This window comes from Mobula birostris, chromosome 2, assembly GCF_030028105.1.
Source record: "Mobula birostris isolate sMobBir1 chromosome 2, sMobBir1.hap1, whole genome shotgun sequence".
Taxonomy (NCBI): Eukaryota; Metazoa; Chordata; class Chondrichthyes; order Myliobatiformes; family Myliobatidae; genus Mobula; species Mobula birostris.
In genome coordinates this window covers 137,827,443-137,852,471 of record NC_092371.1, presented here as the reverse complement: position 1 = coordinate 137,852,471, position 25,029 = coordinate 137,827,443, and the positions used below count along the sequence as shown (strand labels likewise).

The 25,029-nt window shown below is 41.1% G+C and overlaps 1 protein-coding gene across 2 annotated transcripts in view; it reads right to left on the bottom strand.

Moving 5' to 3' along the window:
• Nucleotides 1-25,029, bottom strand: part of map3k5 (mitogen-activated protein kinase kinase kinase 5) — a 189,531-nt gene that overhangs the window by 53,144 nt on the left and 111,358 nt on the right. For both annotated transcript variants that reach the window (XM_072249338.1, XM_072249347.1), the window contains 6 exons: nt 15,979-16,112; nt 12,490-12,617; nt 9,866-10,002; nt 6,529-6,634; nt 1,844-2,001; nt 714-891 (listed from right to left, as the gene is read on the bottom strand). In XM_072249338.1, coding sequence (XP_072105439.1) covers nt 714-891; nt 1,844-2,001; nt 6,529-6,634; nt 9,866-10,002; nt 12,490-12,617; nt 15,979-16,112 — 841 coding nt within the window. The remainder of the gene's footprint in view (nt 1-713; nt 892-1,843; nt 2,002-6,528; nt 6,635-9,865; nt 10,003-12,489; nt 12,618-15,978; nt 16,113-25,029) is intronic.

Below are 25,029 nucleotides of genomic sequence, written 5' to 3'. Positions count from 1 at the left end.
AGTATACAGGCCTCTCCTTCACATGTTCTAAGAGTCTGTTGTTGCCAGTACAACCTCCTATGTGGTTGTGTGCTGGGCAATGGCATAAACACAGGTGATGCCAACAGGCTCAATAAACTGATTAGAAAGGCTGACTCTGTTATAGGAGTCAAACTGGACACACTGGAGACTGTGATAGAACAAAGGACCTTACGGAAAATCCTGGCAATTCTGGACAATGTTTCACCTTGGCTGAACAGAGGAGCACTTTCAGTAACAGACCAAGACAACTGTGCTGCTCCAAAGAGTGCTATATGAGGTAATTCTTATCCCTGGCCATTAGGCTCTATAATGAGTCAATCTAAAGCCAGGAAAGTGATGTCCCCCTCTTGGGAGACTGTTTGTGGTAACTTTTTAATTCTTTCTACTTCTCTTCTAATATTTATACTGTGTACTTGTAATGCTACAGTGACAGTGTAATTTCCTTTGGAATCAATAAAGTATCTATCATCAAAACATTTTGCATGAAACAATAAATGTATTTAATAAGTTACTAATTTCTTTGAAATACTTAGAACTTCTTCTTTATTTTTAAGGTGAATTGTCTTGAATCCACAAGGCATTAAAAAAGTTATGAAGATTGAAAAGTAGGGTTGAAAAAATGAACAAAAGCTCCACTGTCTGAGCTGCAAAATGGTGCGAAAGTGCGAGCCAGGTGTTTCTGATTTGCTTACCTTGTTGTTTTAGTGGGGTCTTTTTCTTCTTGCTGGTAACCTTCAGGAACTCATCTAATAGCAACTCTGTAGCAGTAGCTCGTATATCAGGTTCTGGTTCAAAGCAACGGAGAATGAATGCTTTGGCTTCTGGTGACATGGATTCTGGAATATCTGGATGAATTTTAAACATTCCAACCTACAAAAAATATGCAATGCATAGAAGCAATTACCTCTTGTTCTTGGCAAAAACACATTTCGGAGAACTTGACTCAACAATTAATGGGAACCAAGGCAATGACATTAAACAGTTTGGCAGATGAATGAGCTGTTAGAATTAATTTATCATTGTTGTTAAATATGTCAATGAGGTCATGAGATAAAACTGCTGCTCATGGTTTAGCGATATGAATCTTGCAGGAAAATGCTAAACTTCAATTCCAGAGAAACACAAGCATGATTAAATGCAAAGGGGTTCTGTGGTCCAAACCAATAGGAATAGATGCTGCAGGCAGCATGAGGCCAGGCAGAAAACAAGGATCTCAGGGCACATCACAGTAAAGTACCTAAATTGTACAACACACACACAAACTGCTGGAGGAACTCAGTTGGTCATACAGCATCAACGGAGGGGATCAACAGTCGACGATTCGGGCCCACACCCTATGCCAGGAATCATATTCTGACGAACATGTACTTGTGTTCTGGTTGGAGACTGCAAACAGACTGAGCATACACCTTGTGAGAGCAACACTTAGCAACCTCCTGGAGAGAATCACATTTTACCCTGTACGGCCCAACATACAAGTTACCATCAAGTGCCTTTGACCTGAATATTAACTGTTTTCTCTTCAAAGACACTGGCTGCCTTCCGGGATAGTTTTACCATTTGACTTATCTCCAGCATTCACAAATTCTTGGCTTTTTTTTGATCACTATGGTTAATATCACTTTTATTCTACTTACTTTATGACAGTAGTTCATTGTTTAGTGCTGAAAAGAGGCTGGAACTGGAGGGTATCATCCTGTTTATTCTCAGTGCTGACTTTGAATGGTCTCTTTTGTTTATTTTGCCTCTTAGTTGTAGCAATTTTTGTTTTCCACAAGTTTATTTATTATCCTGTATTCACTTCTTAGGTGCACGAGCCTACCTTAAACATAGCAGCTTGAGGTTCTCCAAGTTCATAAAACGGAGGTTTCCCTGTAGCCATCTCAATAATCGTACATCCCAGTGACCATATGTCGGCAGGTTTCCCATATCCTCTCGGTCCTTTGTCTATTATTTCAGGAGCCATGTACTGAAGCGTTCCTGAACGGTAAATAAAAATAAACTCAGTCTCCTGCAGGAAAAGGAATTTGCCCGTCTTCTTCCTCCCTCTAAATGCAGAGGACAGCAGTGGTGAGGTCTTCACCAGCTGGCCTGTGACTAAACCCTTCACTGTGCATTGTTGCACTTACACAGACTCAAGAACAACCCCATCACGTAAACAAGGTCACATCAGGTGAGGAAACAACCCCTTGTTGTGTAGACTAGGTCACATCGGGTGAGGAAACAACCTTGTTGTGTAGACTAGGTCACTCTGAGTGAGGAAACAACCCCTTGTTATGCAGACTAGGTCACACTGGGTGAGGAAACAACCTTGTTGTGTAGACTAGGTCACTCTGGGTGAGGAAACAACCTTGTTGTGTAGACTAGGTCACCCTGGGTGAGGATTTGTGGGTTTGTTTCTCTGCAGTGTTTCATGATTTTATAGCAACCCTTTCCTCACTTTCTCCATCTCACACACAAAAGTGGGCAGACACGAGCTTCGGTTGGTTGGCAACCATAACATTGAATGAAACATTGAACATCATGTTACAGTTTTATCTTCACCTGGCTTGGAATCCTATCAGCTTCTCCACTACCCAGTTCTCTGCCCACGACCTTGTAAGATATGCTGAACATTAATGTGAGGGAGCCCACCTGCTGCAGCCTGTGTGCAGTTGCAGGCTTACATCACTATGTGTCACTGCAGAGTGACACTTGGTGACGCAAGGACACCTAAATGTCTAGCACACCAGTAAAGGTAGATCCTTGGCCTTTGGAGGAGCACTTTAAGCATGCATGTACCTGAAGTACTAATGGGAGGAAGGCACATGACCCAAAAAGCCCATATTTTCAGTATTTTCACCACACTTGGAGACTGCAGCAGAAGACCGCCTTTGGAGCAGCATGAGTAGTTTTGGGGCCATATAAGGTTTACGAGAATGGTCCTGGGTTTGAGGAGGGTTTGATAGCTTTGGGCCAGTACTCACTGGAGTTTAGAAGAACGAGGGCAGAGCTCATTGAAAGAATCGAATACTGAAACGCCTAGATAGAATGGACATTGTGAGGATGTTTCCAGTAGTGGGATAGGCTAGGACCAGAGGTAACAGCCTCAAAATAGAAGGAAGTTCCTTTAGAATACAGATGAGGAGGAATTTCTTTAGCCAGTGGGTGGTGAATGTGTGCAATTCATTACCACAGATGAGTGTGGAGGCCAAGTCATTAGGTTTATTTAAAGTGGTGGTTGATAGCTACTTGATTAGTAATGATGTCAAAGGTTATGGGGAGAAGGCAGAAGAAAGGGCAGAGCAAATTCGATGGGTGAAATGGCCTCATTCTGCTCCTGTGTCTTATGGTTTTATGGAAAACATTGTGATTTCAACCTCATGCTTGACCCCACACCTGAGCAGATTTTCACTCAATACATTCACCGGAACCTTCAGAGGTTATCGCACATACCAAGGAAACTGTTATCGTCTATTAACCTTCTGCTGTCCCTAGAACTTTGGATATGACATTGACTCTACCCCATCATTACTCTGGGATTGAGACTTCTCAATCTGCCTCCACACCTCAACATCCTACTTTTCCCAAATGAACAACCCTTGCTTTTTATTTCCAGTAAGATACTTATCCCAATAAATATTTCGACTTCCCCATTCTGAACATTGACCAACGTCTTGGTCCCACTTCCCAATAAGCAACATCATGGAGCAAACCACCCCTTCCCGTTTCCACCCTATCTAAGCAGCTCTGTCCACTTCCTCACCCCTCACCCCCCAGTAATGGGTCTCCGTGCATTGTTAGACATTACTGAGTACTTGCTATACCGGTCACACTGGTTGCCATAGAATCCAGGGTTCTGACCTGCTTGAAGATATGGGTCTACATAATGCATCTGAGGCCTGTATTTTATAATGGAAGTCCCATTTCAAGTGTAACACGTACAAAATGCTGGAGGAACTGATGAAGGGCATTGGCTCAAAACACTGACTTTATTCCTTTCCATTGATGCTGCCTGACCTGCTGAGTTTCTCCAGCATTTTGTGTATGCTACTTCAGACTTCCAGCACCTGCAGAATCTCTTGTGTTCTCTTTTCAAGGAAAGTTTGGGGTTCTGGATGAAGTCATGAACCAAGTTTCCAGGCAGCTCCGCATGAGCCTGTAAATACAGCTTGCTGGTCTCCCAAATGCTTGTACAGGCTGTAGATAAGTCAGGTGGGGACCAGCTCTAGGTTGGTTGAGAGTGTGCAGAAAATCTGGCATATGGAGTTTAATGTGAGAAAGTACAAGGTCATTCACTTCAGAAAGAGTAATCTAAGGACATATTATTATCTAAGTGGAGAAAAGTACAGAGGTACCTAGGCATCTTGTGCATGAATCACAACAGTTTAGCAGGCAGGTGCAGCAAGTGGTTACAAAGCCAAATGACATTTTGGCCTTTATTGCAAGAGGGATGGAGAACAATTGTAATGGATGTCGGTGAGGCCACCTGGAGTACTCTGCATCATTTTGGTCCATATACTAGAGAAACAATATATATTGGCACTGGAGGCAGTCCAAAGAGCTTCACTGGGCTAATTTCAGGGATGAGAGGGTTGCTCTGTTACAAGTAGCTAAAGAGATTCATATACTTTGAAGTTTAGGAGATTGAGGGATGATCTTGCAGAATCTTTAGGTGGCAGGTAATAATAGATAGCTTGATGTTTCCAATAGTAGAGAATTTCAGAGTGTGTAGAATTTTCTACTCCAAAGGGCTGTAGAACTGAGGGCAGTAGAGGTACTTAAAGAGAAGGAGATATCATTTTGAAAGGTCAGGGAACCGAAGATACTCAGGAACCAGCGCGGAAGAGCCGCCAAGGCCTAGGAAGAATAGCCACAATCATATTGAAGGCGGAAGCTTGAGGGCCAACTGTACTATTCCTGCTTCTTTTCTGTTCGTGTAACAAGTTCCATTTGGACATATAGGAAACCCATGCCAGTCAGTGTCAATGTTGGAGAAAATTTTTCACTGGCATACACTATGGATGTACCTGCTTTAACAACTTGCAATCTTTCCATGCAACTACTCCGAAGATGAAAGTAAGTTAATTTTTTTTTGCAGGTATGGTCACATTACAAACATAGCTTATTATTAGCAAACTATATTAGTCCATCCTTGCTTATTTGCACCTCTATACTTTCCATTCCCTGAGCTCCTAAATGATATATTCTGCACAACAAGAATTCCAGGATGCAATACCACACATAGATGCATTACTAAGTTCAACGTCAAGGTAAATTTATTATCAAAGTACATATGTCACATGTACAACCCTGAGATTCATTTTCCTGTGGGCATTCACAGTAAATACAAAGAAACACAATAGAATCCATGAAAAACTATACACAGAGAATGCCAAACAACCAATGTGCAAAGGAAAACAAGTGCAAGTACAGGAAGAGAAACAACAATAAATAAATAAATATTGAGAACGTGAGTCTTTGAGAGTGATTGCATGGGTTGGGTTCAATGTTGTGGTGAGTGAGTGAAATTATCCACTCTGGTTCAGGAGCCCTGATGGTTGAGAGGTAATAAAATAATAAGTGACAATGACTGAATTAGTACATGTAATGCCATTGCAGAACCAAGTGATATGAAAGATTAATGAAGAGGAGACCATCTGATCCACAGGAAGAATTGTCTGTTTCAACTGTTATGCAGAATTGTCTCTGGCAATTTATTTTGCTACGTAGTTTCCCAGTGAAACTAATGCAGCTAATACAAATCTCTTCTGACACATCTTGATCAGAGTGAACAGCTTTTGTACCATAGCCAGAATGGCTGTATGTGGCTGAAACTGCATTATTCTCCCAGAGTTCTGTTCTCCCAAATCTAAAAGCACAATTATCTATCTGTATAAAAGGAGTCCTGTTTCTCTTCCCATAATTTGTCTGGCCTGCCACAGATGTTCAAGCTTAAGCAAATCTTTATGCCATCTGAAATAATTTGTGGCCAAAAATGTATTTGATATGATGAATGCAGCCTACATTCCTGACAATGCTGCTGTCTTCAATGCAAGCAGTTCCCTGATTTGGCAAGACAAGCACCAACTGACTTATAGACACCACAGATCCTGTCTTATTAAAGTAATGACTTCTAACAAACAACTAACTCTGGCTCAAACTGCACCACAACTTTATCACCAGGATTGTGACGTGGTACCAGAGTAGTAAGATAATTAATTTCAGTGATTAATAATTTCACAAAGCTACAGTGTTTTTTAACAGCAGGATGCTGATAAAGTATAGATAGCATCTCAATTATGTGGTTAAACCAACACTTTTTTTAAAAAAAAACAGCGTTTCACATCTACCAGCAGTTTCTAAATGAATACTTTGCCTGCCTACTCCCTCATTTGTTCTGCCAACTCCCCCATATTTTATAAACAGCTACTGCGTGACCTTTCTTGAAAATTACATCAGCCACACTTCATAAAAACAATGTAACCACAAAAGCTTCCTAATAATGAATACTTCATCGCTTCATACCTGTGAATGTTTCAGCACAAGGATTGATTCCTGCCAATCTTTTAGAAGTACCAAAATCTGAAATTTTCAAGATCCCACTGTAGGTGTTGATCAGCACGTTATCCCCCTGGGAGAATAATTAGTTTATTGTGTTAATAATAGAGCATTTCTGAACTCTTCTCTCTAGCTTAGCAGCTAACCTGTTATGTAAAATACATGTGACAATTATTCCTCACGTCAACATGACAAATCATCAGTACATTTTTGGACTGTGAGTTAACATTCTGCCTTTCCCCACACTTTGCATTCATGAACTTAATAACTCATGATTTCAAGTAGCTTTGTCATTGTTGATATTTTTAAAGAGGCTGCGGAGGTCTGCACTCAGCCAGTCCGTCATCACAGGCACAACCCTCCCCACCATTGAAGACATATTCAGAAGGCAATGCTTGAAGAAGGCAGCATCCATCATGAAGGATCCTCACCCCCGGGGCTTTGCCCCCTTCTCATGAGTACCATCGGGGAGGAGGTGTAGGAGGCTCAAGACCCACACTCAGTGTTTCAGGAATAGCTTCTTCCCCTCCACCAACAGATTTCCAAATGGTTCATGAACCCGTGAACACAACTTCGTTATTCTTCTTTTGCAATACTTCTTTTTGAAACTTATGGTAGTTTTTATGCATTGCCCAGTGCTGCTGCCACAATACAACAAATTTTATGGCATCCTGTATGTCAGTGGTAATAACCCCGATTCTGATTCAGTGTCTCGCAGTGTATAAACGAGGAGCACAAAGGCAAAAGCAGACAGACAAGGGTAATGCAGTTAGAAGGGACTGTGTAGATGTCAGGGAGAGATTCTTTTTTGTTCCACTGCCAGGGACACCAATACTTTCAATGGAATAAATGAAGACAAGTTCTTTTGAGGCGTGTACCCTGACCCGGCATTTTTCATTTGCTGTATTTTCCAACCAGAGATGCACCAACATGCTTACATAAGCAAACAGATTAATATTGCAGTTAAAGATCTGGTACTAATCATTTTAGAGTTTGCACATAGTAAACAGATAAATAAATAAAATACTGTATATTAGGCTGTAGAGGTTAGTTTGGGAAAAAAATCCTTTCAAAGAGAAGAAGTATTGCCCCTAATACCGACGTATTTATTGTGCAGAAAGTGTGGGCTTAATGTTAGATATCACCAGAGTTAAACTCACCATCAAGGGGATCAGAATTGTGGAACACTCAATAAAATTAGGTTATGGAAAACTAAGGACGAGGCCAAGGGTTAAGGCATGGAGAAAGGACCAAGGAAATACTGAAGGAGTTCTGAGGGTATATGCAGCTAGTTTGAAAGGCTCACATTTCCAGAGCTGGCGAAGGTCTAACAATGGTGGCATTTGGGCAGCTCCTAGCAATTATCCAGAGGAAAAAGATACAAACTGTTGTTGTCTTAGACAAAGAAAAAAAGAATGAAGATCAGTTTTCCAGTCATGGATCCCTAAAAGTATTAATTGTTTCAATTAATTTTATAATCTATAACAAATGGAGGCATATTTGGAATAATTACTGCCTTAATGTGAAAATGAAAAGCAACAATATTAAATTTTCAGGTTTTACGTGTTTAATGGGATTATATCTTTAAAATGGCAAGGATTTTAGAATATAACATTACAAAGATCCTGGAAAAGTTACTGATACAAATATGAAAGTTGAAGAGTATTATCTATTACTTGGCAATGCATGAATCAATATAAAAACAGATCTACTATAAAGTGAAGGGAAAAAAAGACTCAGCAGGTCATTTCAACATTTTAATCATTGGCTGAATTTGCGTTAAAAGACTAATTGGCAGAAAAGGAAATATTCTTGCCACCGTGTAGTTGGGAAGACAGCTGACATCTCACTGCATTTTGAACTCTCCAAGATGCAGTGCTTCACTTATTAATCCAGGACTCCAAATAGATTCATCCTCTTTGTATTAGTGTTGGTGGGGGTAATTTTAACTGTGTTAGATGTTCTTGTAGACCAAACTCTTTTGAAAGCATCAATCATGGGCAGATGGGAAACATCTAGCATCAAGTAACCTGCCAGGTGACCATACCATAGGAGCAAGCCACTCAATCCCACTGTTCAATAAGATCACAACTGATGAGGAGATCAGTTCCCTTCCCCTGTTCCATCTTACTTAAAGTATGTCTATGTCTCTCTCTCTCTCTCTCTCTCTCTCTTCTCTCCCCCCCCCCCGCCAATTTACCCAGCAATCAGTGTACTTGGAAAGGTAGAGCCACCTTTCCATTGCTGCTTTCTGAGAAACATATTTCTTGATTTCCTTTCTAAATTGCTGAGCACTAAATTTAAGATTACACTGCCCTTGTACAGAATTCCTCCACCAGAGGATTCTTCTGTATCTACCCTATCAAACCCTCTTGGTAGTTGATGCTTGTGCCTCTATTGTTTCCCAAAACATTTTCTGCAAGGATCTCGCAAAAACTTTCTGAACCAATCTCATTGTGCCATCTCATTCCCCATCCCCTCTGGTTGCATCCACAGCAGAGCATGGGAATATTGCACATCTGTCCATTTGATAATGGGAAAATCCAGTGATCCTAATGTCAGATGGAACCTGAAACAATCCGAGATCCTTTTAAACCAAAGTGCCAAAGGTGAATGAGTTCATGCAGACTCACAGAAATTTGGCCTGTCCCCTAAAACCCCCACTAATTTTTATGGATGCACCGTAGAAAGCATTCTTCTAGGGTGCATCACAACCTGGTATGGAAGTTGTCCTGTCCAAGACTGGAAGAAGCTGTAGAAGATGGTGAACGTGGCCCAGCACATCACACAAACCAATCTTCCGTCCTTGGACTCACTTTACACCGCACATTGTTGGAGCAGTGCTGCCAGGATAATCAAGGACACGACCCACCCAGCCAACACACTTTTCGTCCCTCTTTCCTCCGGGAGAAGGCTCAGGAGCTTGAAGACTCATATGGCCAGGTTTGGGAACAGCTTCTTTCCAACTGTGATAAGACTGCTGAACGGATCCTGATCCGGATCTGGGCCGTACCCTCCAAACATCCGGACCTGCCTCTCGCTTTTTTTGCACTACCTTACTTTCCATTTTCTATTCTCTGTTTATGATTTATAATTTAAATTTTTATTATATTTACTATCGATTTGTACTCTAGGGAGCACGAAGCGCAGAATCAAATATCGCTGTGATGATTGTATGCTCTAGTATCAATTGTTTGGTGACAATAAAGTCATTCAATTCAATTCAATTCACTGCATTCATCATCTCTGCATTATTAACAGAAAAATCATTCTACTCAGAACTAGAAACAAGACAAATCTTTACCTTAATATCTCGATGTGCTATTTGATTGTCATGAAGGTATTCCAGTCCTTCTAGGATCTGCTTTGTGTAAAATCCAATTGTCTGTTCATTATCCTTCAATGGGCCCCATTTTGATCGTAAGAGAGCAGAAAGGCTGCCTGTTCATTGACGTAATGGCAAAAAAGACACGTCAGTAAAAATAATTATTTATATTTGAACTTCAGTGGGGTTCTTTCAATCATCCACTCTAATTTGAATGCAAGATCTTATGGAAACATCTGAAAAAGTGGCACACCATAGTAACGTTGCTTCTTCTGCATTAGCAAATATTCTGCTGAAATGATAAAGGACAATCAGGAGAAAACATGTAGAAATTAAGAGCGGAACCTCCAATGCTTTGTGATTAAACAACAAGTGCAATGCACCATGTCTGGCAATCTACAACATCCAGCATTTTCTCATGAGAAGGATGCTATTCTGCCCATCAAATCTATGCTGGCGTTCAGAGGACTCCATTAATATCATTTCCCCACATTTCCCTGTGTGCAATTCCAGGATACAAGACCGTCAACTCCAATTGTCCTACTGGGCCAATTAACCTCCAAACCAGCAGGTCTTTGAAATATGGGAGGAAACCAAAGCACCCACCATGAGGCCAGGGGTAAATCGGGGGTTGCTGAGCAGTACGGCTCAGCTCAGTGGGTCAGAGGGCCTATTCTGCACTGTACCTCAATAAAAAAAATAGCAAGTGTTTGGAATGGGGGAGGAAACTAGAGTATGGGTCAACGTAAGTGTTTAAAGGGTGAACATGCAAACTTGACACAGCCAGTGTCAGGATGAAACAGGAGACTGGAACAATGGTAATAACAGATTCACCAGTTTCACAAACTTTCCTACACATTCAACGGTATTCACATTACTCTAAATAAATGGAGATAAATATATTAATACATGTTGTCTTGTTACATCCAACAATACTTCAATCTGTTTTACTATCATTTAAATGCTTTCTAAATGTAGTCCCTTTTATATTGTGGACAAGGAAAACAGAGTTTACATGCAAGAGTCCAATAAGAGCAGAAAGGCCAGCTCACGATTACTTGGTTGTGTTGCTTGAGGAAAAGGTAGCCCTACCAGAGCATTTGTTTCTGCTCTCCTCGATTTAGTGCCAATGAACACCATTCTCTAACAGGAAGGAGCAGTGTTCCATCACATTGAAATGTCATCCCCTAGTTACACATTTACATCCTAGGGGTGGACCTCCATACTAAAATCTGACTGGTTCAATCACTGTCAGGCATGAAGATGCCAATGTACAGCATCAGAGAGAGCTGCAGAGTTGTAAAGTACATGCTAGTTCCGGCACTAACCATCGAGGACAGGTTCAGAAAGCCATGCTTCAAGAAGTCGTTAAAAACCCTCACCACCCATGACTACCATCAGGGAGAGGACACAGGAGGCTGACGTCACACAAACGTTTGAGGAACAGCTGCTTCTCCTCCACCATCCGATTTCAGAGCAGCCCCTGAACTCAAACACTACCTCACTGCCTTGCGCTCTTTTACAATACTTACTTCTTCCTTATATTTCTTACTGTAACTTGTATTTTTAATGTATTGCACTGCTTTGCTGCTGGAAAACAACAAATTTCACAATATATGTCGGTGATAATAAACTTGATTCTGAGTTTGATCCTAAAAGTTTCCGACCAAAAGACAAACGTTTTGCCTAAAGTACTCATAATGTTTAAATGGACAGAAAAACAGTGGTGGTATGGTGTGTAAACCTCTACAGCAGAATCCCAAGTCTTGATCAACATTGCAGAAACCAATTCCTAATAATGGTAATGACAGAAAGTATAAAGTTGTGGTTAAAATCCCATGTGGCTGACTGGAGGGGAATTCTGCCAGGTTCACCCAGTCCAGCCAATATATGATTCCAGATTTATCCCATGTCGTGGATTCTAAAGTGCCCTCTGAGGTGGCTAAACTATTTAGTGCAAAGATAATAAAAGCTAGTGTTACTAACAATGCACAGATTCCATAAAAGAAATAAATAAAACCACCAAGGCTTCACTGATCTGGGCAGAAAACTTTACTTGGTCTGAAATACACCTCATAACTACAAAACTAAAGTACATACAGTAGTCACAGATGTTTGTCAAAAGTTTTTCAGAAATCAAAGCAGCAGTCACTTCCAAAGATCGAAATACTGGAGGTATCATTTTTAACATATTTTTATATCTTAAATAACATACTTCAACCACCTCAAAATGAATTTATAAAAGTAAGTAGCTACATGAAATGACCTCCCTCTCTGCCAGGAAAAGCAGGATCTCCCAGTGACTTCCCACTTTAATTCCCATTCCCATTCCAATATGTCTATCCACGGCCTCCTCTACTGTCATGATGAGGCCACACTTAGGCTGGAGGAACAACACCTTATATTTCGTCTGGGTAGCCTCCAACCTGATAGCATAAACATCAATTTCTCAAACTTCCAGTAATGCATCTGCAGATTTTTTTCCTGTACATGACGTGATAAAACCTTTGTGTAGATGCAAAGTCTTTCTAAAACACAGAATAAGCCCTGGTGATCTGGGATTCCGACAGCCCATTTTATACACAGCATGCACACCAACATACCTCCAGGAACTTGTTCCATAAAGATCTTAATGAAGCCATTTTCACTAATGGAGCCCAGGTATTGCACGATGTTCTTGTGTTTGAGGTGTTTATGAAGAGCAATTTCCTCATGGAGGGGCTGTGAATATCTGAAAATATTTTGACAGAATCACAGTTTAATGACAAATATATTGTAAGTAACAATTTTCTCACTGCATTCTTCAAAATAAAAAGATTTGGTTGAACAATTCACATGTATGGACAGTCCATAAAGCCCCGCCTTTATCCTTCATTTTAATAAAGCAATTTTTTATCAGTGAATTTTGATCCTAAGTTTTTAAGCCCAAATAGGACTATCTGGAAGATGTAAATTTGAACCCACAGTGCGTACAAACATACAAAGTATGAAGAGGTGTAAGTCATTCTGCCTCTCAACGTGCTTGAGCATTTAATAAGATTTGGCTGCTCTACCAACATTTACTTTTGAAGCCTTACTCCAACTTTGTTACGTCGGTGTAGGCAGGAAAGGGTTTTGACTCGAGAAAGAAGTACAACTGCAATTTAGCAAGTAGCGGCATCTTCCTGCTGAATCATCATCACATCCTCCTCCACAGACTCCTCCCAGTGGCTGAAGAGCTGCTCCCAGAGCTCTGGGGTAGATTCCACTCCCTTCACTGTGCAATATTTTGAGGGTAAATCCAGTGAGCAGCACCAGCCTATACACATTGTCTTCTTCAACCTCACTAAAGCGTCAATAAGCAGGAAGGTTGGAACACTTCCATCAAGTTTGGTTGCCCATAGAAAGTTGTTTTTGTATTATGTTTGCTCTACAGCGGAGTGCAAGCCATAACCCCTGTCTCTAGACATGCTTCGGAAATCTGGTTTACCTATAGAAGACATCTCAATGCAGCGAAAAACTATCACCTTTGCTGTCTCTGTAAAATCCTCAAAATGCATTGATAGGATAAATGAACCAACACCACTGTTCTCATCCATGCCATCATCTGCAGCAATTATGTTCAGCCAGCTATGCTGAGCAGGTCATCTTGTCCACACGCCTCGGACCAGACACCCAAAACAGATGCTCTGTTACAAATTGTGGAAGTAGTTTACAGGCATGCAGAGAAAAAGATTTGCAAACACCTCTAGCTCATGACCGTACAGAAACTTCATGATGATGTTGAAAGCCATAAGCCCATGCATTAGGGACAAACAGAGGACCTGGTAAGTAGGAGAAGGAGCACACTACTTCACAAATTACCCACCCCATTGGCTATCTCCTGTTCTAATGAGAAGTTTCCAATTCCCATATTGGCTTCACTGGCCACATTAGAATCCACAAAACCAGAATCGAAGCAAGCCATCCTCAATTCCAAGAGACTGGCAAGAAGAAGAAAGAGGTTTACTTAAAATTAATTTGTTGGTCAAGCCATAACAAAGAAGATAGCTTTTTAAAGTGTAGTTGTTGGGACTTGTGTTTATAAGTCCCTTCAACAGCAGCCTTTGGCTCTAGTCATACTACACCCCCCACTCTGCATGAGATCCCCTTAGCCATCAAAACAACTGGATACAGGTCCCACTCCAGACACTTGAACAAAAACTTGGCCACCACTTCAGTGCAGCATGAAGCATGTACTGAGGGAGGTGTCAGCTCACAATAAGAAATGAAGTCACGGACTGCCTGTACTCTTTGATATACGTATATGAAAAGTACGTAGCAGCTTTTGTAAAAGAGCCAGATGTGCTTCCAAGTGTCCTGCCCAATACTTACTCCTCAGTCAGTGCTGATAAAACTATTTATCTCTCTAGGTCTGCATGTTGCAACTGCCTTCAACAAGTGCCGCTTTTCAGAAGTACTTAATTGCCCGTGAGGCGCATTGAAACTTGCTGCTGCTGTGACTGGCCCCATTTCAGATGAAGATCTTCACAGCTGAGTGAACAACAGCACAGGAAAAAGAAATGCCATGAGCATAATGGAAGTGTTGGGAAACAGGGGCCCGTGTGTTCAAAGGAAATGCCACACTTGAAATACTCTAGAGTGTGGAGGAAAGATTTCCAACAGATGAGGGCTTGACTTTTGTGGATAGCTGGCAAAAGCTGGGACTTTTCTCTTTGAAAGAGAGGAAATTGTCATGAAGAATATAGATAGAAAGGAAGTGCTCCTTTTGACAGAGAAGTCAAGAACTAGGGAGCAGCTTTGACAAAAGAACCAAAATAATATGAGGGAAAACCTTCTTGACACAGTGAATGGTTAGAACTGCTGGGGTACTAGGGGAATAAGCTAAAATCATATTGTTAAAAAGGGAGCTGGATGGGGACTGCAAGAAATTTGCAAAACCATGAGGAGAGTTTTGGGGGACTGGAACAAGCTGGATTGTCCTTCAACACCATCATCCTCTCAGTATCAATCATCAAACTTGTAAACTTGGGTCTTTGTATTTCCCTCTGAACTATATCCTTGACTTCCCCATCAGGAGATCACAGTCAGTGTGGATCAGTGATAGCATCTCCTCCTCGCTGACAATCTCTACAGGCATCTGTGACCTTGTGAATCTGACCGTCTTCAATCTAAGTGAAAAGTTGGCAGAGGGTGTGATAAACTATGCTCAGGTTCCAGGTCAGGCAGAACTTAACTGAACATCTAGAGGAGTTAGGTTAACATTTTCACTGCTCCATTGAAGCCTGCCTGACATCATTTTCTTATGAGGCAGTGGAAACAAAACTGGGTGCACTTGGTTACAGCTATAACATCCTCCTGTGTTCTGCCCTGCCCCAAATCTTTTACACCCAGACATGAAAGACGAGAAATGTGTTTGGAGCCCAGCCTCAGTGGGGTACCAGTTTTAATGGTCATTCTTTTCCTACTATGGATCATGCTGAAGGCAAACTGAATGGCAATTTGGTGTTAATTATCAGCACAAGTAGGCTGTAGACCAATTCCATTCAGAGAAGAAATCCCTAACCAAACTGCCTTCAAGCACAGTTGTCAAAGTCCGCAAACATAAGAAGTTGACACTTTGGAGGGGATTGGTCACTCATCTCTGCCACTGCTCTCAGCAGGCCCTACCCATGACCCCTCACATTGCTCTTGTTCATCATCAGTCTTACCCGGACTTTCGGCTTCCTTACCCAGGCCCAGTTTGACCTCTGGCTCAACCTTCAATCCAATTCCGACCATAATCTGATCCCTGACACCTCATTCAGCTTCTGTCCTGTATTAGACTCACCCCCGTAACTTCCTCAGCGAAAGCACATAGGGGTCATTCACTGCCGGATTTTACTGAGGCTGGCCCCTGACCAAGACAATTATTGGCATATTAGATTGGGGTATCTGGGACACTCCCCTCAGAGACAAAGCTTTCACCTTTGGAGCATGCAGTTAATGGCATTACCCTGTATATCCACCATCATTATTAGAAACCTATAACCAAATATTACATTGAAAGGTGAGTTCACACTCTTCATTTTTGCAGATATAACAAAGAATTGTTTTCTTTCTCAGATACTTGCCTGCTGTCTCTTTCTGGAATTTCTTTGATGGCAATTCTGACTTGATTGCTCAGGTCCCTACCAGCATAGACGACTCCGAAAGTACCTTTACCCAGTACAACCTTCTCACCATTCTCATCATATTCATAGTCGTACTGCAGACACAAATAAAAATGAAAGTAAGCATTTCCAGTTTATAGTTTCCACTGAGTTTAATTTTAACTTTGCTTAATAAACTACATATACAGGAACTCACCAGGTTACAGAGACTTACCGAAAGCTGACTTTATGCAAATCATCCCATACACTTATAAAGCTTTTGTCCAGATAGTAATAATAACAAAATGTTTGTATTATTCATTAGCTATGAGTAGTGTTAAGATGAATACAAGATGAAATGAAAGAATTACAGTAGACCCAGTTTTTGTAGAGTAACGCGATAGCGATATATTTGTAGCTGGAGAAAATTTCTGACTTACAGAGAAATCATATGGACTGTTTTCAGAAACAGCAGCCTTACATAACCCAGGGACTAAGTGTATACATCACTTATTCCCAGCATTGTTAACTTAACTCGTGCTGTGCATTGATAACTAGAAAAAACTGTAGCTAGGGCATATCTGTGGCTGCTACTGTGAAAAAATCACAGTTGACAATGGTAACAACTTTGACTTTGGAGACAAATCTGCGCCATGTCCGGAGTCTATTCCAGTTTGCAGACAGGTAGCAGCCTGGGATGTATCTCATAATGAATAAAAAGTGAGAATGCAAAATAGACGTCTTTGGCCAACTGAGGTACTAGCATGTTTCTGCTTAGCAGGGAGCAAGCAGCAATGACAAGACAGAGTTGGGCTAAGCCAGCTACAATGTCCAGTGCTTTGGTACAACCAGCATTCCAGTTCCTCCAGGTTCCCTGCACGACATTCTCTCTGGCACCCAGCAATTTCCTGATTGGACTTTCAGTGCATGTAACAGAGTTATACAGCAGGAAATCAGGCCATACCACACAGCATATATTTGCTATCAAGTCTGTCTAAAATCATTCCATTTTCCAACATTTTCGAAGGTTTCAAAGGTACATTTAATGTCATAGAAATGTATACAATACACATCCTGAAATGCTTTTTCTTCGCAACTATCCATGAAAACAGAGAAGTACCCCCAAAGAATGAATGACAGTTAAATGTTAGAACCCCAAAGTCCTCCCCAGCTCCCCTCCCTCCCGTGCGTAAGCAACAGCAAGCAACAATCCGCCCTCCCCCCCCCCACTGGCAAAGAAAAGCATCGGCACCCGCCATCGAGCACTCAAGCGTGAACAAAGCAACAGTAAAGACACAGACTTGCAGTACCCCAAAGACTTTGTGTTTCACCCGTTACACGACATACCACAGGCTCTCTCTCTCTCCCTAATAATTTCACCTGTACCTTTCAAATGCTAAACATTTCAAGTGTTCAACTAAATATTTCTTAAATGTTGTGAGAGTATTCACCTTTGCCACTCTTCAGACAGTGCATTCCATTTGCCAGTAACTCTGCTGGTGAAAAATTACTCTACAAATCACTGCCAAATCTCTTACCCCTTTCCTTAGACCCATGTCCTCTGCTAATAGATATGATCCTCACTATCTATGCATTCAAGCCACTTAGAATTTTATCTGCCTCAATTAGCCTTCTCTATTCCAAGAAAAACAAACCCAGCCCACCCACTCTCTCATAACTGGAACCGGTGACTCCCGTCTGCACTCCTTCCAATAGCGTGGCAACCAGAACTATAACCAATGCTCTAGCTAACCTTCCAGACGGTGGTGAATCAGTGGAATTCATTGCCATAGACGGCTGTGGAGGCCCAGTCATTGGGTATATTTATAGGTTTTTGATTGGTAAGGGTATCAAAGGTTACAGGGAGAAGGTAGGAGAATGGGGTTGAGAGGGATAATAAATCAGCCATGATTGAGTGGTGAAGCAGACTCGATGGGCCAAATGAACTATGTCTTATGGTCTAACAAAGTTCTGCCATAAGCTCTCCACTCTCATATTTAATAGCCTGACTAATGAAGACAAGTATTTCGTATGGCTTTTAAACGACAATATCTATCTGTACTGCTGCCTTTGGAGATTCTTGTACATGTACTAGACTCCTCTACTGCTCAGTAATCCCAAAGGTCTGATTATCCATTGTGTGCATCCGAATTTGATCAGTTCTCTCAAAACTGCATTGGCTAAAAAATGAAATTCCATCTGTCAAATTTCTGCACATCTTAGAATATGGAACATAGAGCACCACAGCACAGTACCGGCTTTTTGGCCACCCATTACAATGTCCTTTTAAACTACTCTAAGTTCAATCTACCCTTCCCTCCAACATATGTAGCTCTCCATTTTTCTATCATCCATGTGCCCATCAAACAGTTAATGTACTTACCTTTACCTCTACCTCTGGCAGGGTGTTCCATAAACCCACCACTCTGTGCACAAAATGGACCTCCGACAACCCATGCTACTTTCCTCCAATCAGCTTAAAATTATGCCCCCTCATATAGCTCTTTCCACCTTAACCACTAATAAATAGTATTCTGTAGCCCAAGACCATCTTTCTTACCGTCAGCACCAATTTTCATGTCACCCGAGAACTAACGTATCACATCTCTTACATTCACATCCAGATCATTAATGTAAACTACAACCAGCAAGGGTCTATCCCAGCAGTGGTTCCACAGTACATCACAAAAACAAAAATGCAATTTCAGTGCATTTGCCTTGCAAGGTCTGCAAGTGCCTTGTATTACAGTTTGGGTCCTAACAAGAGGCTGAACGACTGACCTAAGGCTGATACTCAGAATGTCACAGGCTGGTACGCATAGTGATGTGACCTAAAGCACCCTGGCAAACTGGTCAGCAGCAAAGAGAGGATAGGTTGGGTGGGAAAGTGCCAAGATAAGTGGAGTGGTTATGGAGATGGAAGTCAAGGAGGGAACAGTTCCTTTGGAATGCTGGGAGCTGATGGGAAGAGAGGGTTTGTTTAATGGTGGAATCCTGAAGGATGTGGAAATTACAAAGAATGATTTAGTGAATTTGGATGTTGGTGGCATGGCAGGCAAGGACAAAATGAACCCTTTCCTTGTTCTGGGTGGGAGGACAGTGAGTAGAAGGTGCAGGAAACAGATAAGGTAGTGCTGAGGCCCCTGTCATGTTTGGCAGACAGGAAGACTAGCTTAAGGAAAATAAAGACACTGGTGTGGAAAGGTTTTTCCATCAGAGTAGGTGTGATGAAGATGGAGAACCTGGGAGATGGACTGGCGAGCTTTCAGATATGTATTGCTCAACCTGTCTCTTGGTCTTCAGCCTCTCACCGAGCTCAGTGCAAGCACAAACAACGGGCACGTCATCTTCTATCTGGCCATGTTGCAGCCCTCACAATTCAGTAGTGAATCAAAGAAATTTGGACAGTTTTCCATTCGTAGTTTTCATTTTGAATTTGTTCTTTATTCTCTCCTCTCTCTAACTGCTGGTTCACAAAGTAATTGCTATCTTGACAACTTCGCTCTGCTTTATCACAGACCTTTCCTTTATTCTCTCCACTCCTCCCTCTCTCTACAATCTTGTCTCCTCACTTAGCTGCTTCTGACGAAGGAGACTTCAACTTTAATACTCATTATATTTCTCTTCCCAAGATGCTGCCTAACCTGCTAAGTACTTGTAGTGTTTTCTTCTCTTGTCACTAGGATCCGAATTAATGTGGGAAAGAAGCCAAAAATCAGTTTCAGGGAGGAGGTTCAGCATGGAGACACAAGAGACAGCAGATGCTGGAACCGGAAGCATCACACAAGAAGCTGGAGGAACTCAGTCCAAGTGAAGGATGTCAACATGCAAAATTGTCTACCCGTTTTCCTTCATCAATGCTGCCTGACCCTCTGAGCTCCTCCAGCACATCGGGCGTTGCAGATGTTTCAACCTAATGGTTGAATAAATGGCTTCTATAAATATTGCCCTGGGCCACTCTTTGGGGTTAACGAGCAAACCCCATATCCCACTCCACTTCCCTATTCCCGTCAAATGGACTTGGTCACTGAAAATAAATTAAGAACGTGCTCCCATACTGGACATAATGCCAAACGGCATTACAGCACCTTTCCTTCCAACTCAATACACGCAGCAACAATTGATCCACACGTGTGGAGATAAAGTTTGAGCACTTTACTAATAGATTTGCCAAGAATTTAATCTTAATATGATTAAAAAAAAAACAATTTGCTTGACCCAATTAATAGTACCTCTCAGTTGGGTGACTGTGGATTTAAATTCTGCTCTGGTTTGTAAACAGATATAATCTTGTCTGATGCATTGAAGCGTAAATGCCAGAAATAGGTTGCTGGTCAATCATGTGGAAGATTATTAGTGAAAGTGAAGGGAGAGATTTGCAAAATATTTAGAGTATAGTTGCAGATTAGATCAGTTTTTTTTAAAACTGAAGTTGGGAGCAATCTCCATACAGAATTCAATGAAGCTTTGATTACTTTGCTCTTGAATTACAAACGTACTTTAATATAGGCTATTTATGTATACTTCATCAAAACAGTTGCTTTATTTATTAAAAACAACAAAAGGAAATGTGAAGCAGTGTCAGTCAAATGGAGGAATCTATTACAGAAATGACATTTAGAATTCAGTGTCACTCAAAGGGTTTAGTACTCTCACTGCTGCAGTCAGCAGTTCCCATCTTCTTCAAAAGGATGGCAATCATACCAGTGCCCATGAAGAGCGGGGTGAGCTGCCTCAACAACTATTTCCCAAAGGCACTTAAATCTACTGTGATGAAGAGCTTTGAGAGGTTGATCATGGCTAGAATCAGTTCCTGTCTAAGCAAGGACCTGGACCCACTGCAATTTGCGTATCACCACAAAAGGTCTACAACAGATACAATCTCACTGGCTCTCCACTCGGCCTTGGAGCACCTGGACAACTACAATACCGATGTCAGGCTGATGTTTCTCGATTACAGCTCAGCATTCAACACAATCACACCCTCAGCTCTAATAATCAAGCTCCCAAACCTGGGCCTCTGTATCTCACTCTGCAGTTGGATCCCTGACTTCCTCACCAGGAGACTACACTCTGTGTGGATTGGAAATAACATCTCGTCCTTGGTGACCATCAACACTGGCACACCTCAAGGATATGTGCTTAGCCCACTGCTCTACTCAGTCTACACCCATGACCACGTGGCTAAGCACAGCTCAAACACCATCCATATGTTGGTGATGACACAACTATTGTTGGCAGAATTTCAGAAGGTGACAAGGCAGCGTAGAGGAGCGAGATAGATCAGCTGTTTGAGAAAAGTCGCAGCAATAGCCTCAGTGTTAGTAAGATTAAGGAATGGATTGTGGACTTCAGGACAGGGACGTCGAGGGATCACACACCAGTCGTTATTGAGAGGTCAGCCGTGGAAAGAGTGAGTAGTTTCAAGTTCCTGGGTGTCAACGTCTTTGAAGATCCATCCTAGGCCCAACATATTGATGCAATTGCAAAGGCGGCAATATAGTAGTTATATTTCATTCAGAGTTTGGGGAGAATTGGTTTGTCACCCAAGCCACTTGCAAATTTCTACTGATATACCACAGAGGTGCTTTTTATGGTGCATCGATAAAAACTTGGTAAACGTTGATGGTTGCTCTATGGTGGTCTGAGTTCCTCTTCTGTGCCACTTCTGCTCCCCCACCTCGATCTATCAAACATTTATCCCCACCACTTTAGATATTACTAATGATCCATCTTCTGGGGTTGAGAATTCTAGAGATTCACCACCCTCTGCAAAAAGGAATGTCTATCTATCTTAGCTTTACAGTAAATACCCCTTAACTTGTGCTCATGTCCCCTTGTTTGAGACTCTCCCACAAGCAAAAACATAGCAACATCCACCCTGTCTATCCCCTTGATCTGTTTGAAAAAGGTTGCCCACCATTTATCTAAACTTCAAAGGATACAGGCCCAGGCTATTAAGCCTCTCTTGATAAGACAACCTCCTCTTCCTGGGAATTAGCCTGGTGTTACTATATATATTTTTTCAGGTAAGAAGACAAACACTACAGGTGGTATTCCAGATTGAAGACTTTCCAACATGCTGTACAATTGTAACAAAACTTCCTCATTTTAAAACTCCAACATTTTGCAATGAAGGGCAAAATGCCATTTGCCTTCCTAGCTATTTTGTTGGACCTGCCTGCTAGATTTTTTAAATTCACACACTGGAGCAGCCCTCTGGACTTTACCCTCCTGCAGTCTTTCTCTGTTTAGATAATAATCTGCCTTTCGATTTCTCTTACCTCACAGTTCCCCCCATTAAACTCCATTTTTCAGTCTTTTGTTTACTCAGTCTATCTGTATTTTATTACCGAACAACAACATGCCCTTCCAACTATCTTCGCATCATCAGCAAACTTGGAAACCTTACGTACTGTTCTCTCCTCGAGGTTAATAATGTAAATAGTGAACAAATGAAGGCTAAGAACTGAACCATGGAGTACTCTAATAGTTACTTCCTTCCAGTCTGAAAAGGACCAATTCATTACAAATCTCTGAAATAGCCATCTTTTAATGCATTCTAAAGTCATTCCTTAACCATCATGGGCTTATAATTTATGTACCAGCCTCCAAAGTAAAACTTTGTCAAACATCTTTTGAAAATCTAAATACAGTGTATATACAGGCTTCCTTCTATCAAATTTCCTTGTTAGATTCGCAAAGAATTTAAGCAAATTTGTGAAGCATGGTTTACCTTTCATAAAACCATATTAGCTAGGCTTAATTATATTCAGATTTTGTAATTGATTTTAACTATTTTCTAGCTATTTAGATAGCTCAGTGGTGCTAATAATAGCTGTTAAACTAATTGGGCTGTAGTTCCTGCATTTTGCATTTCTCCTTGCTTGAACAATGGAGTCACATTGGCTGCTTTCCAATCTTCTCATGCCTTCCCAGAGTTTAGTGAGTTCCAAAAAAATTGTTGATCAATAGGTTCAGTGTCTCAGCAGCAATTTCCTTTAAAGCCCCAGAGTGCTGTCCATCTGGTCCTCCAACTTGTCAATCTTTAGCTCTCTTAATTTCTCCAATACTTTACATAGGGATATTTGTAAGTTTTACCACCTTATTTGAAATTAGCCCATCTTGGGGAGTTGGTCGGGTTCCACACTGCCCTTGTGCCCACGCCTTTGTCTCCTGGGTGATAGGACAATGATTCCTAATGTAAACAATGACAAATTTACTATTTTAAAGGTGGGTCTCATCACAGTTGCAAGAATTATATTGCAAAACTGGAAAAAACCCAGTTGTCCCACTGTGAAGGAATAGACTGAGGAAATGATTAAGATTTCATCATATGAACACATGTTGGGAAGAATTAATAGTGAGGGAAAAGTGCAAGACGCGTGGGGTCAATTTTGGTTTTATGTTAATTTAAACTTAAATTAGAACTTCTTTCTGTCTCTAAGTTTTACTTGTTTTCCTGTCATGGGATGGCTGTGTAAATATGCTGTACTGTATCTGCTCTGTGACATGCTGTGCTGCTTTGTAAAATAAAAATAATAATAAAAATTTGAATTTAAAGAAAATTAGCCCATCTGATACCTTGGGTATATTAGCAATGACTTCCATGAAGAGTGATGCAAAAAGAATTATTTAACGTATCTACAGTCCTATTTCTTTGTTTGATGTTACAAGTCTCATTCTCTCTTTCAATTTATAAATACATAGAAAATTTTACAGTTAATATTTATTCTGTGCATATGTTTTCTCTCAAATTCATTTTCTCTCTCCTTATAAGCTTTTTGGACTTTACTACTGGACCCTAAAAGCTTCTGTGTCCTCTGGTCAACCATTCATTTGCCTTTGTCACCCAATGTACCTTACCTTTCAATTGAGTGTTATCCACAGATTGTGCCTTTTTTGATCGTGAGAAGCTTTTATTGAGCATTATAGACTAACTGTTTGAATATCTGCCACCGTTCCTCCACTGACCTGCCCTCTGGTTTGCTTAGCTAGTTGACCATAGAAAGCTGCTGCCTCATATCATTATAAATACCCTCATTTAAATTAAAGATGCTGCTAATAGACCTCATTCAGAGGGTGGTGTGAGTGTGGAACTCTCTGTAAGGGAAGCGGTAGATGCAGGTTCAATTGTGTCAACTGAGAAAGTGATCCACAACCCTGATATAGGCAGAATTTGAACAGTCCCGATGAAGGGTTTTGGCCTGAAATGGTGACTGCTGATATCCCCCAACCCACCCTCAGATGTTGCCTGATCCATTGAGGGATTTGGGTAGAGGTAGATGGAACAAGGCCGAAGATTGGGTTGACATGGACTGGATGGGCCGAAGGGCCTGTTTCTGTGCTGTAGTAATCTATGACTCTACAAGCTATGGCATTTATCATCAAACTGCATTTGGAACACTATCATATTGTGATAAGTACCCCCTATAACCACAAGATCTTTTATTAATCCTTGTCCCATCAAATTGAATCTAAAATACCCTGTTCCCAGTAGATTTCACAAAGTACTAACTTAAAAAGCAATGACTGATGGATTCCACCAAACCTTTTTCTTTGATACCCTTGCCACTTTGATTTGTCTAATCAATCTCTTGATTTAAAATCTCTCATGAAAATTGGATTTCTCTTCAAACGTGCCTTTGTCATTTCACCATTCACACTCTGCACCATTGGAATGTCAGTGTATAGACTGCTCATGCCTGGCTCTTCCATTCCCTGCTGTAAACGATTTTAAACCCAAACTGATTCCACACACTTTATCATGACCCAGCTCTGCTCTGTTAACCTTCTTGTTAACAATGCCACCCCATACCTTTTCCTCTTCAGCACAGTGTGCAAGCTGGAATACTGAGCACCCAGTCCCAGTCACCCTGCAACCATGTTTCTGTAATAACTGTTACATCATTCTCATTTGTCATCTTATCTATGCTGTCATCATTTGCCCCGTTGCAAATGCTATGTGCTTCAAAAGAAGACCATTTAGATTAGATTTTAACAGCCATTTATAATACTGGCTATGCTGGTTTT